Here is a 10,655-nt window from a genome sequence, read left to right on the forward strand (position 1 = left end):
GTTGTTGTCGCAGTTGCTGGAGTCGTTGCATGCTGCTGGTGCATCCATGTCCGATCGCATATGGCCTTAGCATGTTAGCATTGACCCCGCTCGATGTCCTCGGTCATCGCCATGGGGATACGAGTGGGGTGTGAAAGCATGGGATGGGGGTGGCACGGAATGCAAACAGATGAGCCATTGACACCGTAAGCACCGTCATACAGGGCCAACGGGGCAGCCATAGCCTCACCTCCTTCCCCGCGATCTCATCAAAAAAGAAGGAGGGTGGTGTTGGCCAGATGTGCCCAATGGTCGGTCCTCCTCAGAATCTATCACTCGATACCCGTGTCTATCGTTACGTCCCAACACCCCCGGCTTATTCTTAAAAAAGCAAACATGTTGAAGGTAGCTTGCAAGCAAATAAAAAAAAGGGGGTAAGAGGAGGGGGAGGGGGGAAAGGTGGGGATATCATATCGCGTATGGGTTACAATAACCTCCATTGCTGATCCCTTTCATATGTTCCTCTGCAAACATGAACAAGACAGATGGATGGCTCTTTTTGTTTGAATACAAACCAACCCGAGTCGTGGGTCGATTCTGCACGATTGTGTACCACTTGTCTGCCTTTCCACCAGCAAGGGAGGATGGATAGTGCTGTAGAGTACATGTACGGTGCACCACACGGTGCTGATTCAATCTCGAAAGGCACTTTTGTTTAGAACCAGGGACCCATGAGACTGAATGTGATTGCGGCATCAGTTCGGATAAAGAAGGTCGAAGTCGAGGTCGAGGTCGAGGTCGAGGTCGGCAGCGGTGGTGGCGGGCTATCCATACACTGCACGTACGTGTTGCTGCTACGACCCGGATGCATATGAAGGAGGTGAGGTCCATTTGGGCAAATGGCCTTTACTGGCGGAGTAGCAAAGCACAAGATAGGAAAGTGAACACCTGGTCTGTCCTCCAATCGAATCGACTGAATCGGAGGGCCTATTCAGTCCTCGATATATCGAGCACGACCGCTTTTGGTTTCTTTGTGTTTGGTGAATTCACGCTCAGATCACAAAACAACTGCGAGTGCGCTTTAATAATAATCTAAAAACGCGTTTGCTGCATTCAATCGCCGCTATTCAGTCCCTCTGTTTTTCACGTGTGAATTACTCTCTGCAGCTGGCTGCAGCACATCATCAACCTCCCTAAACGTAAAAGAAATCTCCAGGGATCCTTTATCTCGATTGCGAGTCGCATCAGACCAACCTCTCGCTCTCCCACTGCACACAGGAAAATCCCACCGTGTTGCTGCGTTGCCAACCCATCGAGTCGCCCATTTGGCTGACAGAGAAAGCGCCGGCAGCTGTACCGGATGATCAATGGTTGAAAAAGCGAACACGCACATTAGAAAAACACGTAGATCCATCAATCTGATCTGCAAAAATTATACTATTGACACACATTACTTTCTTTGGCAATTTTGATAGACAATACTTTTCGTCTATGCGGAGAAGAGAGGAGAATAGAACCAAAGCAAGTCAGTGGGCGGGCTGATTTTCTTTCGCGCGCGCGCACTTTGTTCGCGTCCCTTACTCATACGAACAAGACCAGACGCAAATTGCGCCCAGTTGAGGTAATCCGAATCAAACATGGACCCTGCAAACAAAGACCACTGGTTACCTCTGTGTCGGATAGACCATTGCTGCTGCTACAAGAGATTAACCTCGACCATCTGCAGCAACCACGTTTCTGCGTAACCACGTGGCCGTAGACGAAGAAACAGCTACTTGTTCCATCGATCGAGAAACATATGAGTGGCAGCTAGATACGAGCGAGCGGACACCTAAAAGGACGTACTCCATGGACATAAAATTTTGGCGTCCAGTTGCAGGCATGGCGAGATGGGCATGGTGATTCGCATCATCGCATCGGTCGAACTACGCAAAATCTCCCTTGGTGTAGGATGGAATAAAGGGAAAGACACCAGGCGGAGATTGGACAGATGACCCCTCGAACATCGGAATTTAACATAGACAAGGTAGCATCCCAGCACAGTTAGAGACATGGGTTAGAAAAAAAGTATGACAGGAAGGTGGAGACAAAACTACGCATAAGTTCCACGGCTTGCAAAGGAAAAGGCACTAGCGGTTGGTCTGCAGGCAAATAAAAATATTGGGCGTTATCAACCTTGTTTACAACTTTCCATTGCAATTGTTTCGAAACGGAGCAAATGTGTAGAAAGCAGATCCTTCGGTAGGACCAGGTAGCTATTCCTGGTTTAGGATCTGGCAATGCTCTGTGCGATTTGAATGACTACCGAAAGAACCTCATATACTTCTCAATAGGGAATGATGGCTTCCCGCATCAAGCCTGAAAGAGTAATATTTGAATATGTTCTCCATAAACCGGTTCACTACTTGCTTGCCAATCTTAATACTTGGCTCTGTTTGCATTATCGTTTAAAACACAGAGACACCGGAGCCAATATCACGACTTTGATCTCCGTGACCAGCGGCAACTTGTATTGAGGCCTAGCATGTGTTAACCTCCATTGGATCTGTGCTGCTCATCTCTCGCCCCAGAATTGCTATTGAGCACCAATCGTAGGCTCACTATGGTTCCCTTGTCATGTCCACTGTACTCCTCCATTTCGCGCCAGACTGGTTACACGCGCCTAATAAGCAATGCCTGACGGCTCACCATGGCCGTGAAATTATCGTGCTGAAAACTCGGCCATCCCCAAATTGCAGTTTCCGCTACCCTGACTCCGGTCCAGATCATGCGTGCTGACCACAAATGGCCTACCAACTGAGTCCTGGCTCTTTGGTGTGGATGAATATAATGTTCAATACAGAACTAATGGCATCAATGGTCCTGCCGGTCTATGTATAGCGTAGTTCTCAACAGAACGTCCAATTTTTTAATCTCCAAGAAGGATTAACAAACCCTGTCAGCACATGCATTGAAGTATCGCTAGACCGTCATACGCCGGGGCCCGAACTTGCTCTATGAATGCACCAGGACTTTGAGGTATCTTCCTCATCACGCATGTTTTCACTCTCTCTCTTTATCTCTCTGGACAATGATTCCGGCGCCCTGAAGCTCTGTATGCATGCATTGGCATCTGATTTATGCATGCACATCATCAAGATTGGACCCCACACCTTTTCTTTTCTTTTCTTTAGATGTTCAACGTGCAAAGGTCTGGTCTCTCGGTCGTCACTCATATGAGATCCCATATGAAAAGGACACAAGAAAAAATGTTGAGGATAGCTTCTGCTTCGCCTGCAAGGAGAACAGAACTGCAGAGCGACCTTTGGGGTTCTCGCTTTTGAAAAGAACCAAAGGAGAAGTTCACATACCAATGATAGGAACCGATCTTAATGCTCTTATCCAACCCTAGGCTTTTTTTAAAAAATATATGTATATGAAGCTGTGGACTACTGTAGTCTACCCGCGATTCTCTCACACATGAGACATCGAAGTTGCCGTGTCGGCAACAATATTCTTTCAATCTCCAATCTATTGCGTGCGAGTGCGCCGCACGAGAGACGGTAATCACGCGTTTGGGTGCTGGACCCATGACTCTGTCCGCCTCGCGCTACCCTTGTTTCCGTTACTTTGGCGAATGATTCTTTTTTACTCCACATACGGAGGTTCCCCCCCACAATTTATTAGGAAAAGAAATAGAGCTGTCACGTTGATAGTTCATGGGTACATCGACGCGTCTTTTGAAGAAACGACGCGTAGAAAAAAAAATCACTTTACGTAGAAGCTTCGCGCTGTTCACTTTAGAGTTCTGTAGTACCGTTCCTATTCAGCTACGTAGTTCACGGACAGGGTATAGCCTACCGAGCGATGGGGTAAAATTCACTGTATTGTAAGGGGATAACTGACTTGAACATTACCCACTTTTTTTTTTGATAAGAAACGTTTCCAGCATTCGAATGTCTTTGAGAATCATCATCTGCATACAAAGGAACTCGACGCTATTTAGCCTGATCATCCCTGACAGCGAGCAAACACGAGAATCCAGGGTTTGGGAGAGAGAGTTCAGAGGGAAAAGCACAACGCAGGTCTCTGACATATGACAGAAGCAGTTGCTCTCTCTCTCTTTCTCTTCCTCATTTGGGTTATTTTATAGTAGCCCATTCACTCACCTATGCTTCTTTGCCTCCACTGCCTCTATTTTTTTGTATACCCTTCTTCAGTCAACAGAAAGTAGTCTGGCAACTGTTAAGGACATGCTTGCCATGGGCTTTTCAAATATAAGGGATTGTTTGTGCTACCATGCACCGGCTCCGAGAGAAGCGAAACATTCCTGTGTTGTCTCTTACTATAAAAAAATGCTCACAGCATTTTTTTTTTACTGGCGTATAAGCCCGTCGATGTTTTAACAGAGGGTGCGCACAACGTTGCATCCTTGCATGGTCGCCCACCCTTTATGAATACAAATTAGTACGTGGATATGCATCCCAGGAATGAGGAATAGGGATGCTCGAAATAGAAAACGCTTCCTCCAGTCGTCAATCTCCCTCCTGACTCCTTGCGCAGCGTCATTTTTTTTTTTTTTTGTATTTATTTGTAAGCAGCGGAATGCTACAAGTGCTGTCCTGTAAATGGTTGCTTTTTCTCGTGTTTGTTCCCTGGAACCGCAAGATTAGACAGTAGACTATGCGCATTATCATCCGCTACCGGGATATCTTTACAATTGCCATGGAGCACCGCTAACGCTTGGATCTATCGGTGGGGTCTCACCTCAACCACTACTACTAAAAAAAAAAAAAAAAAAAAAAAAAAAAAGATAAGGAAAGGAAAAGAGAAGAAAAGAGAGTATTCAAGCATAAGCATGAGGGTGGGTTCACAGAGCAACTAAGAACCAACCTTCTCATGTCGATCATTGCCTTTTACAAACAATTGCATGTGCGATAGAGGTACCGGACATGTACAGTTGTCTTGTATGTGTGGAGCCAATGTCAGTCAGGTTATGGAGATGCCGCTGTCCCGCGAATGTTCGCGAAAAAGTCCACAACGGCTCCCTCTCTTAGTGCAACATTTGCAGCTGTTGAAAAAAAAGAGACTTGCAGGTAACTTGCATACGAAGGTACATCCGTATTCGGAATACGCGCCCAGACCAAGTCAATGCTGTACGACGTTCCCGCGCCTTTTTTTCGACGTGCAGGATCAAAACAACACATTTCCCCTTTGTCATGATTATTTTCTTTGTGTTAGTTCAGCCCAACTTGCATATAGTGAACGTAGTTGCAGCAGCATCCTTTTCTCGTTGCGTGATAGATTCCCATACCCAAACTCCTCCACACACTCTGCATAGGATTGATATTTTTATCCCAAGCGCAGTCGTATGCGTGCACCCCTCGCTTTCTCCGCTCTATTGTTTTGAGCCAGTTGAGCTCTCTCTCTGTTTGTAGTCTGCAGAAGTTCTCTTCCATGACGACGACGACGACCCGCGACGACGGTCTAAGGGGCATAAATATACCAAGGTCAAGGCGCTAGGAAGCAGTACGTCAGGCCGTTATTCCCCTCTCCTTTCTCGTTGTTAGTGAGTGATGCCATGTTGACATTGTCCTACTGAGCGGCGGCCTATTGTTATCTGTGCCAGTCTATGCTGTTTTTTTTTTTTTTTTTTTTTTTTTTTGCGCACAACGCAACATCCTGCATAGCGAACACAGAAGTAGCTCACACTGATACTTGTGGAGAGAAAGATGACCGACAGCAGGGGGAATGATGCAGCGGAGAAACTATGACTAAATCGTCACACGCGTAGACTCCTATCTTATGGGACGGCAGAGGTCAGGACCGAAGGATTCTGAGATGACTCTCAATTGCCCCGGAAAGAGAAGAGCCAGGAGAGAGGATAGGGGAGCAGGGAGCGAGTGAGTTCCAGGGTTACGCCGAGACGATGGCCCATGTTAATCTGCAGACAGTTTCAGGATTGTATACGCGAGGAAGAACTAGGAAACTTTTCTTCCATGCTCTACAGGAAGAACCAACAAAAGACAGGAGGAGGCGTGTGCGTGCGTATTTGTTTATGTATGCGAACAAGATGGAACATGAGAGGGGTGGACGGGACGAAGGTCTAGCCTATTTCTCCACTGCTTTTGCTGCTCACTCTTTTGATCCATCTGTAGAAGCACAACAAGCACAGAGCGGAGGCCGTTGCGCTTCGCGATGGGGTCAAAGCGAACTGTGGCACCTGGGCGTGTGTCCGCTCCCCCTATTGTTTGATCCATCGAATATCTATCGGATACACAATTCTATCCTCCTCCTTGTTTTCAACTCTGTTGCTTCGGTCAGGGTCCAGAGGGGAGCGAAGGTCGCGCCTAAAGGAGGAGTTCAAGGAGATCCACTGAACGTTTAATCGGTTCGTCTTTGTAAAAGTAAAAACCTAATTCCTCGTGCAAAAGAAAAAAGAAAGACCTCCGTCTTGCCTCATAGGTAAATAAATCGTCCCGGATGGTGTTATTTTTTTACAACATTACCTGCCTTGACTAGCATGACTACTGTGGATCGTGGAATGACGAAGCAACCAAGGCACTAAAGAATGCATGCAGTAACATGCTAGAACAACCGTAAAATGAGAAAAGGATGCAGCTTGCATGTAGACCAGTTTCGACGCATTTTCACATTCGCTTTATCTTCCTTTCTGTCCAATCCTGTTCATCTACACATGTGTGCAGCCAGTCGATAGCAATTTTTGTTGGTGAAGGAAGAAACATATTTCGCCACTAATATTTTGTGGGGAAATTTTCGGTTTTCGTTGGGTAATGCAACTCGCATGATAACGAAGGGAAAAAAAAAACTGAAGAGCGAAGAAGACGTTTGGGTTTCTCTATTTCTATTGTGCCCGATTTAACGCCCTTTGTAACATAGCCATCGCATCTCAATGCCGTTCTTTGTGACTCGTCCGATAGAGGGTCGGAAATACACCAGTCATCGTTGTTGCTTGTTTATTAGGGTTTCTTGGTTGGGCCACCTTGACATCCCACAGAGTCGGGTCAATATTCTAAAGCGAAAGATAAAGGAAAACAGGTCCGGGTCCTCTTGCCCAGATCGCTTGCTGTGCCCATCTTCCTCACACTTTCAGGCTGTCCTTCATTCGTCCTTGAGAGATGACGCTCCGCTGACACGCAAAGAAAGAGGGCATTCGAAGAGGACGGACGGTGGGAACCTGTGCTATATTCAGCTTTACATAACTTATTCTCTATCTTGCGCCTTTTTTTTTCGTGAGTAGGCCTTCCAAACGTCCATAGCAGAAATAACCCACAAGGTGCTTTCAGTGGCGCTGCACAGATAAAGTGGGATGGATAAAATAAAAAAGAATGGACCCATCCCTGCGTTTTGTTGTTGTGAATGGTGTTCCATTGCTATGTTGTTGTCGCGCGAACAAAGCAAAAAGAATCTGAACGACAACAAGGGGGACGTGCTATGTTTGACAACCAGACGCGTCGGAGGAATATCCAGGGGACACCGGCCAAAAGTGACTGTAACACATAACAATAAGAGGAGCCTTGAAAGTTGCCGTTGATGAAAAGAGATAGGGAGGGGAATCTGCTGGATTTTAGACTAGACAAGGCCGTTGGTAAAAAAACAGGCGGTATGTGCAGGATGAAAACCATATAAATACATTGGCATATAGACAGAGGAACAGCTGCGAAGGAAGATGATTATTCGCTTCAAGTGACCAAGGCGCTCTCCACATCAATAGGCGAAAGAAAAAACGTCGGAGGTTAAATACTGTTCCTGTTGCCTCCTAACCTTCCCACGCGGCGTTACGGGCTCGAATCAAGAAGTTGCAGGACCTTCCCTATCGACAGTACGTACAATCGCATTAACAAGCACAAACGGATTAAAGGGAGAAAGCTGACAAAAGAGAAGTTTCGAGCCATTCTATATCGCCAAGAGCAGTGTTTCTCAAAAATATTCGACTTTTATTCGACTCGTGCTAGGCCAATGTAAAATTCGAATGAAATTCGAAATTCGATTCGACAGTTACATTGGCCTAGCACGAGTCGAATAAAAGTCGAATATTTTTGAGAAACACTGGCCAAGAGTGTTGCAAAGCAGGGAGAGAAAATGGCAAAGCTGCTTCGATAGCCGACCCTATGGAACAATGTCAGAGATGTTGTACTGGACAGAAATATTGACACTACTGCATTCAAGATACGCGCCTCCCTTACTTGAACCTCAGTCTTTACCCAATAAAACCCAGCTCGCCCAGCTCGCACTTTTTCTGAGCTTCTCCCCAGTCTGATGTTGCCAGCACCACTATCATCGTCAGTCAGCAAGCACTGCTTCAAGCTCTCGACATCCAAGAACGATGCCACGGGGGCTCCCAAAGTGAAATGGGAATTATAAAGTAAAGGTAACAGCATCGCTCTCGCTTTCGCCTTGACCCTTCGTCTGGGTATACTTCACCCCTCCACAACATCAGAGCAGCTATGCAACATTATTTAGAACACCGCCCCAGCTTACCGACTAGCATGTGCTGTCGCATATTTCACCAGAGTTCACTGTATATTTAGTTTAACAAGTGTACCTCCAGCTCACTATTACATTTAATACAAATAAATACCTAATCGGTGTGGTGTGTGGAGCCACATCTCTTACTTAATTCTGAACCCCAAAATATCTCATGTGCCGGCGAACCAAAAAAAAAAAAAAAAAAAAAGACGGAGGAACCACCTCACCACGTCTACACACTCTTGACACTTTAGAACGGACAACAGTTTTTACCGCGCCTCTGGTCACATTCGCTGTGGTTCTACCAATGCTTTTTCCGACCCGGTACCTGGTGAGCACCATAAAAAAAGAAATGAAAAAAGAAAAGAGTTGATGCCTTATGCTTAGAGGAGGTGTACTTACACTCCATAGAACTGTACAATCAACCGCGCATGCCTTTTGGGAGGGGGAGAGGAGTGGGGGTAAGAGATAGGTGGGGAAGGGAGCGGAGAACACAGGAAACTATGTTATTAACAGAGGCTAATGGTGGCAACTAAACGCGCATATGCACATGCTGATGCTCTGCCTCTTCTACTGAACTGCGCCCATTTCCACAGAGCAAATAGCAAAGCGACCGAGCCGAATAGGACACAATGCTCAGCTTCTTTTGTGTTCATTGTACAGAGCATAGTCTGGAAGGAACCGTCGGATAGTGCAAACCTTGACCCACGATGAGTCCGCCATTAAACTACTGGAGCAACTTCAGGGACCGAATGAACGCGTTTTTATTTTCTTGATACAACGTTCAACAAGACATTACTGCATTGCTATAACTTTAGCGATCTCTTTAGTCCCTAGTGTACATACGAAGGCCCTACTTAAAGAGTGTTCACACATGTATTCTACAGCATAAGCAATTAATGAAGTCGTTCTTTTTTTTTTTTTCTTAATGAGAACCCTCAAAGACATGGGATTTATTAACTGTGGTGTGAAGGAAGCCTGCAGGTAGGACAGAAAACAAACAGGAAGCTGCCTTGTGACGCGGTCAAGATAAAAGGGACGTCAGGATCTGGATCTGGATCAAGGTAAGTCAGGAATCACGAATCAAGATCAAGAGTAAGTTGACAAGACTTACGAGTCGTGGGGACTGGAGTGTTCAGGAGGCAGAGAGAGCAGGTAAGTGTGTTGAAGGATTGTTTATTGGTGTGGTTGGGACTAAGGAACTAATCTTGGAGGGAACACACTCCAGCTTATATAGAAAAATAAAGATAAAAAGGATGTGTCTAGACTCTTATCAAGTGATGAATACTTAAGCTGACGCTCAAGTATCTGGTTGTTAATAAAGGGATCTAGATGTGTAGAGACAGGCCTCGGCCATAGCAGTGCGCGTAGAAGACGCGTTGTTTAGGGATATGGAATCGTAGAAAACATAAAGGTTAATTCTAGCGAATGAGAAAGGTCGCAAACAGAGAGAGCAAATGTGGGCAAGGTTCGCCTTGTCCACAAAAGCAGTCACTTTTGTTAACACTCCCCCTTTTAAAAAAAAGTTTTTCACAGATGGGAAGAACTTCTGTAATCCTGAATCAACTCCTTTGCATTCTCAAGATGACCTTCCGGTTCCCACGTCGACTGAGAGATAGGGTAGCCGACCCACTTAACCAGGTACTGGAGTTTGCCCTTGCTCTTGCGGTGTTTGAGAATGGATTCGACTTCCCATTCGCCTTCATAAGTCTGACCAGAATCATCCTCAATAGGGAGAGGGAACAATTCAGGCGGTGTTGCATCCGGGAACTGAGAAGTATCGCGGACAACGACGGCTTTCAGCAAGGAGACGTGGAAAACGGGGTGGACCTTGCTGTCAGGGTGCAGCGCCAGGCGATAATTCAAGGCGCTGGGTCTATCAGCGATCTTGAAAGGACCAAGATACTTCGAGCGGAGCTTCTTGCCTTTGGTATGGAGCTTGGTCCCAGGTGAGTCAAGGCTGGTGGCGATATTGGTTGCGTCCAAGTACACAAGGTCGCCGATCTTGAAAGTGACATGACGATGCGACTTGTCATATTGACCCGCCATAATTTTCTGTGCTTCACGTAGATGGTCTTGAACTTGGTGATGTCTCGTCTGATGCGCTGTCACGAGACTTTGCGACGCAGGGTGGGCATTCGGGGCGACAGCATTTCTGAGGAGGGATACAGGGACATGCGGATTGAAGCCATAGAGGACTTCAAATG

General features: G+C 46.3%; 2 protein-coding genes across 2 annotated transcripts; both read left to right on the top strand.

Moving 5' to 3' along the window:
• The first annotated feature begins 5,596 nt into the window (after positions 1–5,596).
• On the top strand, positions 5,597–6,787 carry BC939DRAFT_462469 (uncharacterized protein). The gene is made up of 2 exons (XM_051557135.1): positions 5,597–6,308; positions 6,468–6,787. The coding sequence occupies exons 1-2, from the start codon at positions 5,888–5,890 to the stop codon at positions 6,524–6,526; spliced, it is 480 nt and encodes a 159-aa protein (XP_051408651.1). The 5' UTR covers positions 5,597–5,887; the 3' UTR covers positions 6,527–6,787.
• Positions 6,788–9,736: 2,949 nt separating this feature from the next.
• Positions 9,737–10,518, top strand: BC939DRAFT_521978 (uncharacterized protein). Its single transcript, XM_051561222.1, has one exon. It carries the CDS (start codon positions 9,877–9,879, stop codon positions 10,399–10,401), a length of 525 nt encoding a protein of 174 aa, XP_051408652.1. The 5' UTR covers positions 9,737–9,876; the 3' UTR covers positions 10,402–10,518.
• Positions 10,519–10,655: the final 137 nt, after the last annotated feature.

Source organism: Gamsiella multidivaricata, assembly GCF_025024155.1.
Source record: "Gamsiella multidivaricata strain RSA 2152 chromosome Unknown BC939scaffold_71, whole genome shotgun sequence".
In the NCBI taxonomy this organism is placed as follows: Eukaryota; Fungi; Mortierellomycota; class Mortierellomycetes; order Mortierellales; family Mortierellaceae; genus Gamsiella; species Gamsiella multidivaricata.

Excerpts from the sequence above, each read along its gene's own strand:
- BC939DRAFT_462469 (XM_051557135.1), top strand. The coding sequence starts at position 5,888 with ATGGCCCATGTTAATCTGCAGACAGTTTCAGGATTGTATACGCGAGGA. Across the intron at positions 6,309-6,467 it reads GAGGGGAGCGAAGGTCGCGC|CTGCCTTGACTAGCATGACT; the intron begins CTAAAGGAGGAG and ends TTACAACATTAC.
- BC939DRAFT_521978 (XM_051561222.1), top strand. The coding sequence starts at position 9,877 with ATGAGAAAGGTCGCAAACAGAGAGAGCAAATGTGGGCAAGGTTCGCCT.